Source organism: Chionomys nivalis, chromosome X, assembly GCF_950005125.1.
Source record: "Chionomys nivalis chromosome X, mChiNiv1.1, whole genome shotgun sequence".
NCBI classification, from domain to species: Eukaryota; Metazoa; Chordata; class Mammalia; order Rodentia; family Cricetidae; genus Chionomys; species Chionomys nivalis.
The window spans coordinates 17,199,419-17,220,385 of NC_080112.1; the positions used below are offsets into that span (position 1 = coordinate 17,199,419).

Below are 20,967 nucleotides of genomic sequence, written 5' to 3' on the forward strand. Positions count from 1 at the left end.
CACTTTCCAGGTCCACCTTAGCTAAACAGCAAGACCCCATCTCAGAAATAAAATCTGAGAAAGCTGGGGAGATGGCTTAGTGGTTAAGAGCTCTGGCTGGTCTTCCAGAGGACCCAAGTCTAATTCCCAGCACTTATATGGCAGCTCCCGGCCTGGATGTAACTCCAGTCTAAGGGGACCCAATGCTTCTTCTGGCTTCTATGGGCACAAGACATGCACATGACACACAGATATACATACAGCCAGAAACTCACACATAGAAAATAAATTATTTAAAAATGAAATCTAGCAACTTTTGATGAAATATACTGTAAATAAGCATTTTCTTTGAATTTATTATTTTGGGATTAAAATATAATTACAGCATATCCACCTTTCTTTTCTTCCCTCCAATTCTGGTGAAGCACTCTCCTTGCGCTCTCTCTCAAGTTCAAGACCTCTTTCTTCACACTCCTAGTTAGAAATCCAACCTCTAAGTCTGTGTAACATTATATGTATGTATAATCATATACATATGATTGTTCATAAGACTATTTCCCCCCTTTTCAGTGTTCTTTATTGCCTACAGCTCTTTATCTAGGTTCTAGGCTCCATTTCTCTGCTTCTTGTTAGCATGCTTACTGGTGTCATCTTGTTCATGTTTTATTAAGACATTCATGCCAGTGAGATTTTGTAGCTGTAGCTTCTCTGACACTTCTAAGAGACATTGTAACCTAATCTGTTTGCATTCTCAGAAGGCAGGGTGGTACCTGGGAATGCGTTATATATATTTAAAATTTTACCTTCAAGGGAATACAACAGAATGGAAAACTTGGTGATACACACATAGAATCCCAGTACTTGGGATGTAATCAGGAGTTCAAAGCCAGCCTCAGATACATGGAACACTGTTAGAGAGAGAGAGAGGGGGGGGGGGGAATGGAAGTTAGTGTATATGGGGTTGACTTCTTTATTTCCTTTTTTTTTTCATGTGTATATATGTAGTATGCACCTGTGCATGTGGGTACACATGTCTGAGGAGGCCAGAAGTCAATATTAGGTGTCTTCCTCAATTATTATTTTTAAATATTTGTGTTTATGCATATGGATATGTATCTGTGAGTGTATGCCATGTGTGTGTCGATGCTCAAGCGGGCAAGAAGGCATCGGAGTCCCTGGAGCTGAAGTTACAGGCAGTTATAAGATGCCTGATATGGTCGCTAGGTGTTGAACTTGTGTCTGCTGGAAGAGCAGCAAGTGCTTTTAACCATTGAGCCATCTCTCCAGGCATCTACCTTTTTCTTCAGACATGAGCTCTCCTTGCACCTGAAACTCATCAACTCTGCTAGACTCTCTAGCCAGTACATCCCAAGGATGTGCCTGTCTCCTACTCTCCAGCACTGTGACGAGAGAACTGTGCTGGGTTTTTATGCCAGCGCCAAGGATCCAGACTCAGATCTCCATGTCAGGAACCTCACTGCCTAAGCCATCCCACCAGTCCGTTTACCAGATCTCACATAGTATCCCTTTACTTATCTTACAAGAAAGTAGTGAATTAGCGTATTTGCTACTGTTCTGTTGCTGTGATAAAACACCAAGACCCAGGCAACTTACAGGAGAAAGGGTTTACTTAGGCTCACGGGATAGGAATCTACCATGGAGGGAGGCACGACAGCAGGCAGGTGTGGCAGCTGGTGTAGAAAGCTGAGAACGCACATCTTGTACAGCAAGCATGAAACAGAATTAGTATCTAGAAATGTTGCCAGTCTTTTTAACTCTGAAAGCTGATCTCCAGTAACATACATCTTCCAACAAGGCCATGCATCCTAAATATCCCCAAATAGAACTATCCACTGGAGATCAAGTGTTCAAACACCTGCAATCAATAGGGGGACGTTTCTCCTTCAAACTACTACAGTTAATTCTTGTTATATATTAGGTGCTCAGATGGTATTTAATGAATAGATAGTAGCTTGATCTTGATTTTAATTAGTTTTAAAAATATTTTCTTCTAGATATCTTGGATGTCGAATACTAACTGTATAGTGAGTGAAAAGAGGAAACGAAGCTAGGTTGCCTCCAACATATCATTGCTCAGTGTTTTTATGCCGAGCTGAAGCATCTGTTTCAAAGTAGTCTTATTTTACTTTTGGTTTGTTTTGAGATACAGATTCATTACATAGCCAGGATTGGCCCTCATCTTGTGTCAATTTTCCTGCCTCACTTTCCTCCCTTAAGTATTTTTAGAGAAAGAGAGAACGTTGTGGGAGCTTACGTCCTATGATGAAACACTTGGCTTCCCTACCTGCCCACTTCTTATTTCTTGTCTTACCCCGGATCTCTTGGTTTCATTGGCCTTTCCTCTTTTAAAAGCCAGATTTGTTTATTTTTTTACTGTGCATATATATATATATATATATATATATATATATATATATACACACATGCATTTTTTATTGTGTGCCTGTATTTATGAATACATGAGTGAGCGTGCATGCCCATTCACATGTGTGGAGGTGGAGTTGAGAGAACAACTTTGGAGAATGTGTTCTCTCTCCTCACCATTCACTGTCCAGACTGAACTCACATTGTCAGTCTCGGCGGCAGGCACCTTTGCTTCTGATCCACCCTGCTGGCCCCTTCATTGGCCTTTCAAAGTCAGATCTCTACATATGCTCTGTTCCTACATGTGACCTCCAAAGCGGCACAAATGGTGAAGTAAAGTCTCCCAATCACACTCTATAAAAAGTGAATTTATTTTACAGAGTGACAGAAAATTTATGAGGTTTGATTTATCAAGCTTTAATAGGAAAAATAAAAGTCTTTTGCCCTCCCTTCTTTCTTGGAAAGACGTGCCAAAAGGACAGGTACTTTTGATGTAAGAAATATCTTTGAATTTTATTTTATTCTAAAATATTTACTTCATGTGTATAAATGTTTTCCCTACATGTATGTATATGTAACATGTGCCTGTCATCCATGAAGGTGAGAAGTATCGAATTCTTTGGAACTGGAGGTATGGATGCTTGAAAGCCACAATACGGGGGCTAGGAATTGGACCTGAGTCCTCTGCAAGAGCAACAAGTGTTCTTAACCCCATATGGAACCAGTTCTCTGTCCTCTGTTTGGATTTGAGATTAGGAAAGAGCCTGCCTGTGAATGAAAAGACTTTAACAGGATGTGGCTAGGTGTCTAACTTAGTGACTCCAGACGCTAGAGGCCAAATGCAATACAAGTTTAGGGAATTCCGCCGGATAATGATGAGTAGTGTTTGGACTAAACCTTGGAACTGAAACATGATGGAGATCTAGGGTTCAGGTCCTAAGTAACCTTTTATAAGGGAGAACTTCTATAAGAGAGGCTCGGTGAAGAAAGAAGAGCCCATGAGGCATGCATTGATAGGATGAGGTAGTGAGAAAATACTGCATTTGTTAGGGAAAAGTCAGCTTGAGAATATTCTTGCATACTACTGCCTCAGAATGACAAACATGCTTTTTTGCTTTCTTTGTTGTTAATATCCATTTACTTTTATTTTGTGTGTCTGAGTATTTTGCCTGTATGTAAAACATACATATGCATATATGTGTACACACACACACACACACACACACACACACACATGCATGTGTACTGTGTGCTCATGGAAACCAGAAGAGAATGTTGGATCAACTCAAACTGGAGTTAGGGACAGTTTATGTAAGCTGTCAGGAAAGTGTTAAGAACCGAACCCAGGTCTGTGCAAGAATGGCAAGTACTTTTAACTACGGAACCACCACCTTTTCAGCTCCTGATGTTTTTTAGAGATAGGGCCTCACTCTGTAGCTCATGCTGTTCTGGATGTCACTGTGTACCCCAGTAAGATGGACCTTGAGCCTGTGTTGATCTCCCTGCCTTTGTCTTCTGAGTTCTGGGATTATAAGCAGTATCTTCCATGCCTACCCTATGAGCTCAATTTTTCAGACAGTTTTAGGTTGGCTTTTGTTGGGTGACTGTTCTTTGATCTGTGGATGCTAACTAAAACACTATAGCTAATGTCTCTGATATCTGAGTTCCTGAATGGCCACCTTCCAGTGTTTGGATTTTTTCCAAGGTAAAAGAAATGTGTTTTTAAATGAAATGTTGTAAAATTCATTAATTAATTAACAAACTAATTAATTAATTAATGTCTGCTAGCCATTGCTGCCTCTGAAAAGGATGTATATTTTTTAATTACACAGAGACAGAAATATGAAGTGGCAGAAGAATTGCTAAATGTGATCTCTAAATAAAGAGGGACTGGAAATGTAGCTTAGTTGGTAGCGTGCTTGCCTAGCATGCTGGCAGCCCTGGGTTTGCTTCCCAATATTGCACGAACCAGTGTAGTAACGCATACCTGTAATCTCAGCGCGTGTGAGGTGAAGGAAGGAGGACCAGAAGTTCACGCCCATCCTTAGCTACACAGTGAGGTCCAGGCCAGCCGGGGCTACAGAAGATCTTGTCTGTAAAAGAGAGAAAACAATAGCTAATTTTGATGCAACATCCTTCCCACCCAGATAAACTAGAGTTGGAAGGACTTTGGATGTGTAGTTTATAGTCTTTAAAAATTGCAAGTTGCCTCTTGTTTATGGGGAGACATTTTGCCATATTTCACTGACCTCTGCCTCTGAATTGAAGCCGGTTTTAGAACACGGGTATGAATAAGTGAGTCCAGCTTGCATTTGTTGTCATTCTACTGCTCTATAATACAATAATTAAAATATAGTCCATTTTAGCAAGGCAATGAAAGCCCACAGACCCTTCCTGCTTCCCTTCTCTGTAATACTTAAGTCATGGTGCTTCTGGAGGGATTTAATGGAGTTTCTATGACCTGGCACCATATTTAATACATGATTCAAAAGATCCACAACCAGGGAGTCTGACGTGCTTCTGGTCACTTCCCAGTTACAGGGATTAATTGCTTAATTTTGCAGATGAATATTGGCATTTCTTGTTTTAGATAGCTGTTTATTGCAAAGCTAGAAGGTGATTGATCTTGTTTTTGTTGTTTCTTAAGTGATATATCTTTCTGAGTTTTTTTATTTTGTGGTGTTAGATATTGAGCCTTTGGACTTGCGTATGTTGCACAAGCGCTTGAAACACCGAGCTACATCCTTAGCCCTCTCTCTGAGTTTGTCGTACTTTTAGCAGTGCTTTTAGCAGTCCTTTGTGATTATCTATTGACAGGAACATCTGAACACGCAGTATGTATTTAAATGTCTATTGAGGTCCTACTGTGTGACAGGATCTCTTCTGGACATGGAAGGTATAAAAGTGGAAAACAATTGCACTGGTGTCACGTGGCTTAGATTGTCGAAGTTGCCTGTCTGCATGTAAGGCTCTTGGAGAGACCATCCTCTCGGTCAACCAGTGAGGGATTAGTCATCGTGGATTTCACACGGGTTGCCAGAGCAGTAGGTCAGTTTGAAAGACTCTACCACCCAATTGGAAACCCGTGAGTAGTCTTCATACAGAGACAAAAAGAGATGGAGATTATGAAGAGCTGGCTTGCTGGTAGATCACGGGGGGCTCTGTTTCTCAGTATCACACGTTACAGAAGAGGAATAAAGGTTGGTACGTGGAGGACTTCGTGGAAACTGGCAGTAGCCCGCATCTACTTCTGTGTTCATGAACTTCGTCTCTCAGATTTGTGCAGACCTCATTTACTAGCCATATCCCCCGTACTTAGAATTTTAGGGGGATGATTGCTTTGGCTATCTTTTAAGGCTCCAACCCAGTCATCTGAGGTCCCCATGAAAGCAGAGGCTTCAAACCCAACTCCGTTCCTCTCCAGATTGTTACAAGATTAAACACTGGACACTTTGGAGGAGATTCTCACTCTTCATATGTTTACCGTGGTCCTCGAACCACAGAGTTCTAAAATCTATAGTACTGAGAATGTCTAGGCCCCTTTTCATCCTTTGAAAAGAAGAGGGAAAAGTGTTGTGGATATTAGAAGTTTATTTAGGAGCACGTAGATAGGAACAGTGAAGAACTGAAATATATTATCGGGTGGGTAAGCTCAGTGGATAGATGTGCTTATATCGAAGCCCAATAATCCCCACAGGGTGGGGGAAAGAACTGAATCCTGCAGGTTTTCCTCTGATCTTCATATACTCTGAAATGAAGAAAAAGTAAAGTGTAAACAGAAATACGTGGTTAAATAAAATATATTCGTAAAATACAAAAAGGAGCTGTTTTTCAAATTCTCACCTGTGAGCTATTGTTAATACAAACATTTCCCCATAGAAATAAGGCTTTGCATGTTGATTATGTTTCCTGGATGGCCCACAGAAGCTTGTTTAATACTTTATGCGGCTAAACTATAAAAACACACAGAGACTAAGAAGCAGGTGTGATGCTAAGTCTCCAGGAAAATGTGTTCTTCGTTCCGATTTAGAACACCCGAAAGTCAATCCTTTCTCTTAGCAGGTGGTGGTAGGTGTTGGGGAGCCCACCTCAAGTTCTAACATGAAAACATTCCCGTGATTGAGGTATTGGCCTCTTCCTTCCCCCAAACTGGCAGCCACTGTGGCTCTGAAAAGGTGCTGGTGACTGGAGGAAGGTAGTAGGGGAGCTACAAGAGTGATTAGGTCCCCCATGCCCTTCATGTCCTTTCTCTTTCTCGTGGGTTTTCTCTGTTGCAATGCCTTTGTAAAACCCTATGCCTTCCCACCCCAGATGCCTCGATCAGCTCTTGTCTCTTCTCTTTCCTAAACACTGAGCCCTCTGGTGAAGATTAGTCTCTAGTGTGGAGAGTGGGGGGTTTCCCTGATGGCGGAACAGGAAAGAGTGAAGCCTGGGCTGTCCGGCACTGGTGCTGGCAAGGTCAACTTGGTGAATCGAGAGTGGAAACAGTGAGGAGTTAGGTTTGGGCCTTAGTTCTTTCCTAAAAGCAGTTTCCTGAGCATCCTGCCTCAGGATTCTATGAGGTTCAAGTCCTCTAGGAGCCTGTGTTAGCCATATAAAGTGACTATATAGAGACCCACAGATGTTATGTAGGAGCCTGTGTTACTCATATGAAGTGTATAGAGATCCACAGAGACGAGAGAACATACATGGTTAAACAAAGTGCCTGTAGACATGATCACAAGCCAAATGCCACCGTGCAGTGGCAGAACCATAGAGAAATATGAGTTTTGTTTTTTTTAAAACATCAACTCATAAAGTCTATTATGGCAGTTCCACTGACTCCCTTGCTTTATATATTTAACACATGCTAGGCAAGCAGTCTACCACCGAACTACATCCCTAGCCCTTTTCACTGTTTACTTTGAGGCAGTGTCTTATAAAGTTGCTTAGGCTGGCCTGGAAGTAATTCTGTAACCCAAGCAGGCCTTGAACTAGTGCTTTCTCTGCCCAAGGCTCCCGAGCATCTAGGATTTATAGGCCTGCTTCACGAGCTCTTGTTCACTGCATATTTCGGTTTGAAGAGAATGCTCTTGCCATAATATAAGGGATGTGATTTCCTGTCCACTTAGCAATACATTTCAGCAAAAATGAAGACTTTAGCATTTGAGTTTATGCAGAGGCCTTTGGTGATGTTGGCTAGTGTGAATCCATTTTCTATACTATAGCCTTGAGAATTGAATCAGATTTGAGACCGGAGAGATCTAGCTAAGATGTTGACTTTGACATTCTCTTTTCAGAACATGGATCAATAGGCTTGTCATTGCTGTATTGGTCAAGTTCGTCTCCTTTTCCAGATGTAAAAGTCACAGGAAATGGGTGTTGTTTTCCTAAGGTTCTTACCATGGTCCGACAGTGCCAAAGTTGGTATTGAAGTCTAGGTCTCCGGACTCCCACACCTCTTTCCAACATACCTCATGTTGTTGCAAATATAGGCACAGGTAGGATCTTGTTTCCTAAATTGCTGAAATGCAGAGGAATGGAGGGAATCAAAGTCTGTGAATCAGGGTTTGCACTTTTAAGTTTGCCCCACATCAATGGAATCAGGTATTAGGCCAGGTACAAATGCCATTACTGTATTCTAGCAGGTGGAAAGCTAGTGGGTAATGAGTCTCATTTCTGAGCTAAGAGCATTATTTGTTGCTGACTGCTTTTAGCAGGAGCTGTGTGGCATTCTCACGGGTTACAGAGCCAGAAGCAATGCCACCAGTGAAATATGACTAAGCAGCTCAGATTTGCTTTCTCGGTTGGACCATGTAATGCCATTTCCTTCAGAGTTCAGGGGTTAGCAGAGGCAGTGTGTTCCGCCGTGAGAATTAGAGAACGTGATTCAGGATGAGCTCAGTTAATTTCAGATTCCGTTTCATAAGACCAAGAAGAACAGGAAAGCACTGGGCTGGCCTGAAATATTTGGCATCTTTTCTTTAAACGGGCTAGAAATAGAAGCGGCACATCTTTGCGGTTCCATTGGATCACTTGCTTTTCAGTTGATTAGATTTAAACAACAACAACACCAACAAGAGTGATGGAGCCAACTGTGATCAATGTAAGCCTGAAAGTAACCTGAAATGGGAGTTGGCTGGGTGCTATTGAAGCCACGGGAACATTAAAGGTATTGTTGACTCTGAAATCGAATGGAGGGTGTGTGGATTCCTTTCTTAATTGGGATGTAGCTGGCCTGCTGTGACTGCTTAACTCGGGTGCTTAATGCATGATAATGAGGAAATCAAGGGAGCCCAGGTGGCTTAGCTCATTGCTGGAGCCACAAACTGGACCCCCCCCCCCACTCTACTGGTGCCTTACAAAGTGTGCACTGCTCTTCCTGACTTCTGGCAAAGGCAGCATGAGTTGTGTTGGGAAATGGGAAGAGAATTAGACAGAGCCCCTTGGGAGACAGTCTAGGAGGGAGGAGATTTTCATTGCCGCAGTGAGCTGAATTAGTCATTTTGGGGACTCTTACGAACTGTCTGCAGATGGTTCAGATGCTACTGGGACTGAAGTAGCAAGGGATTTGTTCCGGTGCCAACCCACGGATGGCTTTTCTGTGTTTTCCTATGTCTCAAGGAAGCCTCAAGGGTATTCACATGGCTGCAATGCCTGTCAGAGCAGCCAGTTGTAAATGTTTTTTTATTTGAGGGAAGGCTTCATCTAACTCAGGCTGGTCTCAAGCTTGGTATGTTATTGACGATGAACGTGGCCTTCTGATCCTTCTGCTTCGACTGCCTGACTATTGAGGTTACAGAAATGCCTTAAACACTCCTGTTTCACAGGATGCTAGCAGTCAAATTCAGGACTTCCTTCATACAAAGTAGGAAGGCACTCTTCCAAGTAAACTACACCCCCGATTTCTTTTTTTTGTTGTTTTGTTTTGTTTTGTTTTTCGAGACAGGGTTTCTCCCGATTTCTTATGTGTGTATTTTTATCGGTTCTATCACTTTCCTTGTCTGTGACTATACTCTTGATCTTAGTTTATTTATTTAAGGAAGTAAGGAAATAATTGTTCCCACATTGCAGGCTTGTTGAGAGAAACAAATACAATGAAAATACACAAATCTTATCCTCTGGTAATATCAAAATGTCATAACCTTATCACAAGGGAAATGATTTCTCATATTCATTCGTGGTTCTGGAGGGTAGAAAGCCCAAGATGAAGTTGCTAGTAGAGCCAGTAGCTGGGAAATACATGATCACAGTGTCTTGTATGGTGGAAATGGCAAAGCAGCTGTTTAGGCTCCTTTTATTTATTTACTTTTAAACTTACTTTTATTTTATATGTGTTTTTTCCTGCGTGTATATCTTTGCACCATGTGTGTGCTTGATACCAGTGGAAGCTAGAAAATGTTATATTCCCTGGATCTGGACTTATAGGTGGTTGTGAGCTGCCATGTGGGTGCTGTGAATTGAACTCCGGGCCTCTGGGAGAGCAGTCAGTGCTCTTAACCATTGAGCCACGGCCTCACTTTTATTTTTTTAATGAGGCTACTAATCCCATTCATGAGGAATCTGTGCTTGCTCATGACCTAATAAGTTCCCAATGTCCCCACTTCCAAATAGTACCACCTCAAAGGCTAAATTTCAGTGCATAAATTTGGGTAACATAAACACTCAAATCATCACAATATGTATTTACTCTCTAAGCCTCATGCCAGGCAGATGGCAGGGCCCAACAAATCAGTAATCATATTTATATGATTAGTGAGGGGTAGAGTGGAGACATAGCTCAGTGAGTAGCCTAGCAGGCATGAAGCCCTGGGTTTCTTCCCCAGCACCATATTGCACTTGCTGTAGTGGTCAGTGCCCATTATCCCTGTGCTCTGGAGGTGGAAGCAGGAACATCAGAAATTGAAAGGTAGGTCCTTGGCGATAGGGAGTTTGTGGTCTAGCCTAGACTCTATGAGACCTTGTAGAAAATGGGAAGCAGGCTAGTGAGGTACTAGAGAATGCAACAGGGAGTTAGAGGAATGCCTTCTAAGGTGCCTCTTTGCCTCAAGTATTGAAATCGAGAGTGACTTCAAAAGAATCTATTTGTAAAATCATAGAAGTGGTAACTTCTGCACAATTTACACTGGCAGATTCTCAAGATTTCAGAATTCACAACTGGTGTTTAGAAGATGGAAAATAGGTTTTGATGTTATTGTGGATTTCCAGAACGGAAAACATGTTGGAAAATGTGTGACAACTAAATGTCTTGTCTCATTTCATCTGCTGATGTTGGAATGGAGTTTGGCTGGCTGTATGTGAATGTTCAGAGAAGAATCTCTAATGAGGTTTAGTGCCTGTCTTCTCTATTGCTTACCCACAGTAGAGTTTCTGTTGTTTGTAAACTTGAGCGGCATTCGCCCAATTGCTGGAGGGCTACCTTGGGACTCTCTAGCAAGAATTCCAATTCTCTTTTCCCTGTCTGAGTCACAGAAGTGGTAAAATGAACGGATGGTGGGAGTCTTACTGTTCATCTGTCCTTCATAGATCTACATGAACTAAGTGCCTTCTTTCTGGACCAAAACAGGGATAAAGAAAGCTCAGCTGTGCAGAATCTTGATCACATACCAGACACTAAAGAGGCGAGTGGATGTCTTACAGAGTACTACATGGTGATATCATCACACCTTTGTCATGAGTTGACTTGAACTTTGAAAAGTACTTACCTTTCCACAGGTCCCAGGGTTTGCAGATAGAAAGAGGGGTTAGTTTTCCATTTTGTGACACTAGGGAGAGATGCAATAGCTCAATTCCGTAATACCAACACTTGGCCGGGGGAGGGGGCTGGAGAATTACTGCACACAGTGAGTTGCAGGCCAGCCACACCTACATAGCTCTGTCTCAAAACCAAATCAAAGAAAAAGAACAAAAAATTATAACAAAACAGTAGTTTTGTTATAATAGTCTTCCTATTCCAGCGGCCTATGTAGTACCTCATTTCTCCTTGTTCTTCTTACCCCACTCCACCTTAAGGGACTCTCCCCCACTTTGTCCCAGGTGGTCTTTCTCGTCTGTAAACGGATCTCACACTTCCCATTTGCAGTATGCTCTAAATGGCTGGCAATGAATGGAAGTGATGTGCTCTCTCCAAATAATGTTTCCTTCTCTATAGGAGATCCAGGCCAAGTTCACGGAAGAGAGATCTAGGGTAGGATTCAATTTGGAGAGGCTGAGGCTGTAACTCAATTGGTCAAGTACTTGTCCAACATATAACGGGATGGTGGCACACATTGCTAACCCCAACCCCTGAGAGGTAGAAGCACTAGGCTCAAAATTTCAAGATCCTCCTTGATGGCCAAGCATGTTCAAGGTCAGTCTGTGCTGCATGCAGCCCTATCTTTAAAAAAGAATCAGTTTCGAGCTTAGGAATGCATGGTGTAGTGAAGGTTGTCTGTCGGGGTATCTGGTCACCCACATACTCTGAAACAATAATCCCTGCACCTTGTTCTTCTTCTAATCCCCAACGTTTTCTCAAAAGGGAACTGGGTGCAACCCAGGCAGCTTCCTCATTTGAACAGACTCTAGTTGATGCATGTTTTATTTCATGATCAGTTCTATGTTCGAAAACTCAGTCAAGTACCAGGCTATTTTAAGAACCCCGGTGTTGCCATATCCTCGCAATCAACCTGGGTAAGGAACACAAGGGGGACAATTTCATCCCAGGTTTTACTCGTATGTGTCTGTTCTCCTAGCATTTATCGATGTAGAGACTGTCCACTTTTTCCATATCGGTCTAACAGACATACCCATATGCACACGTATCAACAGTCCCACTGGCAACTAGAGGCTGAAAACAAGTGCACTTCACAAACAGCCTTAGCGGGATGTGGTGGGTCACAAAGCAAAAGAAGACATAGGTGTAGGAAAGAGACTTGTAGGAGTGGACAATAGGAGTGTGGGAGGAAGATGAGAGGCAGAGAGTGATCTATGGCTGTGTGACATTGACACTTAACACAAAGGAAACAAGTGACCCTGCCTGGTGACCATTTTGGCATAGGTATCATGAACACTTTCTTCCCGGGTCAGTCCTAGGGGAGATGGGCTGAGTCTGCAGGTAGTCCTAGGGGAGATGGGCTGAGTCTGCAGGTAGTCCTAGGGGAGATGGGCTGAGTCTGCAGGTAGGGATGCTGTTGCCACCATCCATTGCATCTTCTTCACCTCGGCTTTGGCAAACGAAAATAGAACTCCTGTCAGTTTATGCCTGGAAAAGTGCGTTTTAAACATTTGGAGTGTAGTACCATTTAACTCTTCAAAAATATAATGGTACCCTTTTATTCAAAGTTTACCTCTGTTTATTTATTTGTTCGGTGTGTGTTTGTGTGTGTGAGTTTGCACGTATGCTCCTATGCCCATTCAACAGACAACAGTTTAAGGAATTGACTTTTTACTTCCACATGTAAATTCTGGGGGCCCTAACCGAGGTTGTCAGACCTACTATGTAGACTAGGTTGTCCTTGAACTTTTGGTGATCCTCCTGCTTCAACTTGCTGAGTTCTGGGATTACTAGTGTGAGTCACCACGCCTGATTTACATCTATCCTATTGGCTGACTACTTTGGATTGTTCCTGTGCTTGAGGTTACTAGCCTCAATATATATGTCCGCGGTTATAAGATGCCCCAACCCATCTTAATATAGGGAATGTATTTTAAAACCAACATTTTATATTGCATTTAAAACAATAAGGCTGCCGGGCGGTGGTGGCGCACGCCTTTAATCCCAGCACTCGGGAGGCAGAGGCAGGCGGATCTCTGTAAGTTCGAGGCCAGCCTGGTCTACAAAGGGAGTTCCAGGAAAGGCTCCAAAGCTACAGAGAAACCCTGTCTCGAAAAACCAAATAAATAAATAAATAAATAAATAAATAAATAAATAAATAATAAAAAAAAAAACAATAGGGCTTGTGAAATGACTCAGTGGTTAAAGGCACTTCCAGAGCTCATTCACCAGGATGGACAAGGTAGGTGAGAACCGATTTATTCCCAAAAGTTGTCCTCTAACACACACACACACAAACGAACACACAAAAAGTCATCAGTAGGTAATTGGCACTTTTAGGAGGAATAGTAACCTATCAGAATGTTGGCAAAAACTGGCAATGTGGATTTTTATTATTAGGCAGGTCTCACTCGAGCCCAGACTGACCTGGAGCTCACTCTGCAGCCCTGGCTGGCCTCAAATTCATGGCAGTCTTCCTGCCTCAGCCTGCCAAGTGTGGTAAGTACAGATCTGATCCATCATGCCCGGCCAAAGTGCCAGAAAGGCCTGGAGCCAGAGCTGCAAAAGTCACCCAAAGCCGGGAAGAACTCAAAAGCTCGGGCAGATGGGGAGTCAGATCCTCTCGGTTTACAGATGAGAAGGGCAAGATCGATCAGAGAAGAAAACGGGAAGTGAGGGTGCAGAGCAAGAGGGAGGTCGGGACAGAAGTTCTGCAATGTGGCATTGGGATCCTGAGCGGTTGGGCAGCACCAGGGAGGAAGGGGAGGAGAGAGAGGGATTTGTGACAGTGCCACTAGTGAGGACAGGGAGCAAAAGGGAAAGCAGAAAGCCCCACCTCCTTATCTGTAGACTTCTGGGGCCATTGTTGTGCAGGAACTGGAACCTGTGCACACGCGCTTTCTGTAAGTAGCTGAGGAGCATCATGTGTTCAGGTCAGGAGTGTGGGGCTGTGTATGTGCTGTGGACTTCCTGGTGGGCACTTCCTCCTTGGCTTGTCTTTCATATCCCAATACTGTCTTGTTCTGACTCACTGATGGCTGCCACATGCCATTAGGCCACTCAGCCACTGTGCTGGGTTCTCCAGACTGCAGGCAGAGGTTTGTATTTTGTCTTGGACATACTTTTTCCTCTTGAGAATTTGAGGAAGGGGCCTTTTGAAAGTTTCGTTTGTTGAGTTGATTGCTTACAACATCTTACAGTTTCAAATTTCCTTTTTAATAGGTTTTTGAGCCCGATGACCTTTATTCAGGGGCCAATTTCTCCAAAGTTCTGAGCACTCTTTTAGCTATCAACAAAGCAACAGAAGGTAAGGCCTGCTGGTGATTTATGGTCCATGTTTCTAGACGCCAACTATGGCCACAGTTGTTCATATGGTACAAATTTCTTCCTTTCCCCCAAAGAAATCTAAACAAATGTAAAGTACTTCAATTTTTAATAACTTAAATGTGCTTATCACAGAATAACAAGGAAGATACATGCCTATCAAGCCTACATATTGCATTCTTATATCCTTAATACAACAATAAGATCCAAAAAGGGACTTCATGCAAAGCTTTTGGATTGCCAATTAAGTATAACAAGACAGAAAACAAAAAGGGAAAGACCAGTTCCTCCTTTAAAAAAAAATAAGGTTTACAAAATACGGCCTCACTTCCTTTTCTCCGCCAGAGATATTTTTCTTCTGGTTTTCCATAGGTTGTGAAAAAGAGCTTTTCAGTAGTTTTACACTGTGAATGAAACCTCAGATTCCCCATGAATGAAAAGCTTATTTAAACATTTCTTATCCACTGTATTGGAGGCCATTAAGCAGAATAAAGAGGAAGCTGATATAACTATACTAGAAACCCTTTTCTGGGGCATCATGTCTTAACAAGAGTTCAAAGGCTTTGAGCTCTCTCCATGGGTCTGGGCTGCCTCAACAGCTCCAAGTGCTCTCATTCAATCTCTGGAACACCTTTGGAGGCCATGGTGATGGTGAAGTCCCCATTATAGATGAGGAATGCCAGCCCACAGTTACCCAAGTAGAAAACAAATGACTAATCCAGGATTCGAACCCACACATGACCGTCCGGAGCCCTTACGCCAAACATGAATTCTGCCACTGAATGGTTTAAGAGCCAACAGACTGTGTGCCCAGCACTGCCAGGTGCCATAGAGGAAATAGAAGATATGGCACTGCCCTTGAGAAAATTACCATCTATTTATGGAGACTCAACTTATCCACGTGAAACAATTAGAGAACACGAGCAGACAATATAATCAAGTGCCAAGTAGGATGGCGCAACTAGGAAGCCATCGAGTAATTATAGTTTTACTCCCAAAGAGCTGTAGATAATAGCAAGATGTAGAAAAATACTTCTCCGAAGTTGTTCTTTTGCTATTTGGGAAAAAAAATGTTTTTGAGCTATTGCAAGGCGTATAGCAGAGAGTACAGCTAATTCAAGTAGCTATATTTAACACACATGACAAGTATCCAGTTCTGGAAAGGGAGGGTGGTACAATTCTAACATTATGCCACACAAATTATACGTTCCTTTGCCAAACTCTTCTTGCAAGTTTTACAGTCTCTTCACTTACCACAGATATTTATAAAAATACAAGGAGGTGAAAGTTAAAACCCACAGCCTCAAGGAAATGACTTGGATACTGAGCCTGTCGCCTAGGGAATGTTTGGGCTTTAGACTTTTGCAGTTTATATCTTTTAAAAATAAGTGGAGAGGAAAAGGAGCCTCATTTGAATTTGTCAAGAAGCCAGCCTCTCCCTTTAATACACACTCAGCATACTGAAAACACCCAGCTCAGCTCTGGCCCGATCGAATTTCACAAAGAATCAAGCAAGAGAAGGCTCCCGTGTTTGGTTTTACAAAGCGATTCTAGGATTAAGATCGCATCTGTCTCAAATCCACTCTTGTTCTTCATTCTGATTCTTCACCCCCACCCCGACACACCAGGGAGACTTTATGTTATGTGGGCCACGCATATTTTTACATGTAAGCAAAGAACCCCTATGTTATGGGCCAGCAAACAAAGAGAGAAATTTGAAATATTTCAAAAGTAATAAGAGCCACAAACAGCTGTTTGGCACCCGATATAGGTCTGCCTTGGATAACAGGGCATACTGTGACAACTGGTTCAGGAGGGAAGAGTTGTAGGGAAATGGGTTAGGAGAAAATGTGGTTCTGTCGCTGTTTTTCATTATACTGGACAGCAGTGGCCAGTAAGGTTAAGAAGAAAAAAGTTGGCCATTGAAAGGAAAAAAAAAAAGGGAGGGGGAGCCTTAAAGACATAGCCTGTTCAGAATGATAGAAGTCCCAGAGCTGCTCGGATGGCTTTGACAATGTCCTGGGAAGGAGCTTCTCATGTTGTCGGTGGTTTGCTGCCGTGAGTGGTTCTTTTACCATGTCTTTTCCTCTTTTCACAGATCAGCTATCAGAAAGACCATGTGGACGGTCGTCTTCTCTTAGCGCTACAGCTACCAACAGTGCCCCACCAAACCCGCAGACAACAGTTCCCAGCACCACTCCAGCACAGCAAAGTCAGGCAAAGGCAGTGGTAAGTGAAGTCCCCTCTCCCTGCCCCCTCTGTTTTAAAATGTCACATCAGATCAGCATCCCAGATGTATTTCCGTATGTGGTGAGGTAGATACTCTGTTTGTTTGGTGTGTCCCTAGACAGACGAGGTACAGAGTGAAAGCCAGTTCAAACTGGAATGCCAGGCTAAAGCAGGTAGGTGGGACCCCTGGGTCTGGAACTCAGGGTTGAAGCCCAGCTCTGTTGTATATGAGAATTCAGCTGGCCGCTTTACTGGGAATGCTATACAAATGTCTGTCGTTATGACTGCTCTTGATGGCACTTTGCTATTCCTTTCCCTGCCCCATGACCTTATTAGAATGTGTTATTACCTGAGACTCACAAGCAATCAATAAGTATTTGTTACTGTTCTGGTCTTGATTGCAATCTTTTTTCTTTGAATGCTTATTGAGCAAGACCTTGGGCGTAACTGGACCTGGTGGAACAAATCTATATTCTCAGCACTCTGAAAGCTGAGGCAGGAGCATCACTGCTAGTTTGAGGTTAACCTGGCCTACATAGTCCACTCAAGACCAGGGTCTCAAAAGAAGATCCACTTTCAATATCAGCCCATGATAATTCTCTATACTGGATCTCCTAATTGTCTTTGCATTTGGTCTTAGACGCTTTGATTTGGGAGGAAATGTCTGTTCTTTCATTCTTGTCCAAAGTGACCGACTTACTGTAGGCCACCCCAACCTGCTACTTCCAGAGCATCTGAACAGGTGGTTCTTATGCTTTTGGAGATCACACCTTCCTCCTTCTCCTTTTGACACAGGCTCTCATATAACCCAGCCTGGCATAGAACTTCCTACGTCTTGGAGGTAAAATGACCTTGAACTTCAGGTCCTCTTGCCTCTACCTCCCAAGTGCTAGGATTTCCAGTGTGTGCAATCATACTTGGCCTATACAATGCTGAGGATTGAACCAGGGCTTCTAGATAAGCACTCTATCTCTTAAGTTACAGCCCAGCTGCGCCACAGATCCTTTGGAGAGGTCGATGAATGCTATGGCAGCGTAGTCTTTGGCCTCTCTTACATTGCATATAAAAGCTTGTGTGCATAAACTAATATGAGCAAGGAAAACTGCCTTGAGCTTATCAGATTCTCATAAGGATCTGTAACTCTCGGAAGTTAAACCCAGAACTTCTTATTTATGTAATTGTGGGTGTTTTGAGGCAGTCTCACGTAGCTCGGGCTCACCTTGAACTCGACGTGTAGCTGAGGATAACCTTGAACTCCTGATCTTCCTCCCTTCATATCCTAAGTGCTAGGATCACAGATGTGTGCCTTCCCCTACCCAGCCTAACTGCCAGCCTAGTTGAGATTTGTGAGAAACCGGGAGACGGGGGTGCTTTTTACAAGGGTAGTTTAGCAGCTAACGTTGGGACCAGATTTTATGCTGGAGAGAAGCACGATGGAATGGTATATTAAGTTCGCTGTAGTAGCTGCTGCAGCTATGTAGCCACGTTTAGAAAACCGACCAAAGAAAAGGGAACTGAAAGCGATGACTCCCTCGAAAATGTCCACTCTGACAAACGCAAGTTTCATTTTTAAAATTTTATATTGTTATTATTATCGCTGTTGTCGTCGTGTATGCATGTGCATGTATATAGTGCAGATGCATGTGGAGATCAGGAAACAACATTTGGGAGTCAGTTCCTTTTTCCCTTCCACCAGGGGTGTTTGGGGTGAAACTCGGGCCATCATTCCCCAAGACCTTGCAGACGCTTGCATATGGACTTGAAGGGGCTATTAATCTCTCCCGAGACCTACTCAGACACTCCTAAATTCAAAACAGAGGCTAAGCTAGGCACGATATCATATAGCCGCAATCCCAGCACTTAGGAGGCTGAGAGGCAGGAGGATTGCTGTGAGTCCTGCCCAGGCTACTTAGTGAATTCCAGGCCAGCCTGAGCTAATGTGAGAGATTGTCCTGGAAAAAAAAGAACAAAACAAATAAACAAATAAAATAAATAAGTGAGATGGGTTTGTGGTTTTACTCTTTTTAAATGGAAAAAGATACGTTTTAAGGGTATAGGTGTTTTGCCTGCATGTATGTCTGTGTGCCACTTACAAAAGTGCCCAAGAAGACCAGAAAAGTTCCCTGGAACTCGAGTAGTTGCAGATGGTTGTGAGCTGCCATGTGGGTGCTAGGACCTGAACCCAGTTCTTCTGTAAGAGCAGCCAGCATTCTTAACTGCTGAGGCATTTCCCTAGAGCCCTGGGGTTATGGCCTTGGTCACTCCACTTTGCTGACATCTACATAATTCCTGCGCATGCCTCAATTAGACGGGCACTTCATCTGGTGTGGATTTTGTTTCTCTAGGAAATGACGGAAAATGGAAGTCACCAGTTGATAGTAAAGGCGAGATTCAACTTCAAGCAGACTAACGAAGATGAACTGTCAGTGTGTAAAGGCGACATCATTTATGTCACTCGAGTTGAAGAAGGAGGCTGGTGGGAAGGCACATTAAATGGGAGAACAGGATGGTTCCCTAGTAATTATGTCCGAGAAATTAAACCCAGTGGTGAGTAAAGCTTTTGCCAAGTCTTCTTATGTGCAACACTTGTTCCTTCTTGGTGTTCTTACTGAAAATGTTTTAGTTTAAATTGCTTAACAGGAACACTTGATACATGTGTGTGTGTGTGTGTGTGTGTGTGTGTGTGTGTGTGTGTCCAAAATAAGACTAGGGCAGAACCGGGAATAGTTACATGTGTCAAAACAAAGTTGTATTTAGACTATGTGAAAACCAAATAAGCAAAGGAATCCACCATTCAGACCACTGTTGTACTGTAAAGTACGTGCCTTTCTGTCGACCGATTCTAGCCCAGACTGCACAGTGCAGAGTCCTTCCTGCTCCTCCGAGAATCACCATGGCAGAATACAATAACAAGAGAAGTTGAGAGCTCACTTCCCTTTTTAGCTCTACATCCTTTAAGCAGACCAAAGACTTACTGCCTCAGAGATGTGTGAGAGAGATAACAGGCTCTGGCGGAAAGCTGCCTGGCTGACCGCATTAGGAACAAGATTGTCCTTAGCTTATTGTACACCAGGAATTGCTTTCCCCTTTTCTGAATAATGTACACACTGTAGACTTTAATTACTCTTTAGAAGTCTTTTTTAGAGGCTTTTTTGGGTAACTTATTTGTCCTTCTTAAATAAGAAGGCAGATTCTTCTTGAAATACTAAGCAGAAATTAGCAGAGTATCATGGTGTACATCTGGACTCCTAGCCCTGGGGAAATGGTGGCTGGTGGATTAAGAGTTTAAGGTCATTTTTACCAGTAAAAGAAGTTCTTGGAGCACCGGACTGAAATCTCAAGGTCCAAATCAGGAGCAGAAGGAGAGAGAGCACGAGCAAGGAACTCAGGACCGCGAGGGGTGCACCCACACACTGAGACAATGGGGATGTTCTATCGGGAACTCACCAAGGCCAGCTGGCCTGGGTCAGAAAAAGCATGGGATAAAACCGGACTCGCTGAACATAGCGGACAATGAGGACTACTGAGAACTCAAGAACAATGGCAATGGGTTTTTGATCCTACTGCACGTACTGGCTTTGTGGGAGCCTAGGCAGTTTGGATACTCCTCTTAATAGACCGGGATGGAGGTGGATGGTCTTTGGACTTCCCACAGGGCAGGGAACCCTGATTGCTCTTAGGGCAGACGAGGGAGGGGGACTTGATTGGGGGAGGGGGAGGGAAATGGGAGGTGGTGGTGGGGAGGAGGTAGAAATCTTTAATAAATAAATAAATAGGAAAAAAAAAGAAGTTCTAGGCCAACATGGGCTACATCATACCTTGTCGCAGATAAGCCAAACAGCAACAAAATTCAGTAGGACCCTTTCACAGTCAGGTTGGTAAAGAATATGTTAGTGCAGATAAAAGTGCTGTATTATTCCATCTTTTCACAAATATTTACCTAAGGGCTCTTTTCAATACCTTGATGCTCCTCGTATGGTCTCTTCTTTCTTTTTCCATTAAGGCTTCATAATTGATAGGACCAGTGGGTGGTTCAGAGAGTAGGGGTGCTTCCTGCCAAGCCTGACATGAGTTAGATCCCCAGGGTACACGGTAGAAGGAGAGAACCCAACTCCCAAAAGTTTTTCTCTGACCCCCATATATGCACCATGGTGCATGCCCCCTAGAATAAATGAATGAATGAATACATAAATAAATTTTAATTTAAGAAATGACAGTGGGAGCCAGTGAGATGCTCACTGGGTGTAGGTGCCTGCTGCACAGCCCAGCACTGGTTGCCCGAGTCTGATCGCTAGAACCTATGGAAAAGTGAAGGAGAG

At 43.1% G+C, this 20,967-nt stretch overlaps 1 protein-coding gene across 7 annotated transcripts in view; it reads left to right on the top strand.

The window, feature by feature from the left end:
- Arhgef6 (Rac/Cdc42 guanine nucleotide exchange factor 6) overlaps positions 1-20,967 on the top strand; it is a 119,054-nt gene that overhangs the window by 18,826 nt on the left and 79,261 nt on the right. For 6 of the 7 annotated variants that reach the window (XM_057759278.1, XM_057759279.1, XM_057759281.1 and 3 more), the window contains 3 exons: positions 14,318-14,402; positions 16,518-16,648; positions 18,994-19,195. In XM_057759278.1, coding sequence (XP_057615261.1) covers positions 14,318-14,402; positions 16,518-16,648; positions 18,994-19,195 — 418 coding nt within the window. Of the gene's footprint in view, positions 1-8,488; positions 8,516-14,317; positions 14,403-16,517; positions 16,649-18,993; positions 19,196-20,967 lie in introns of those variants that run through there. The other variant, XM_057759285.1, reaches the window with a different exon arrangement.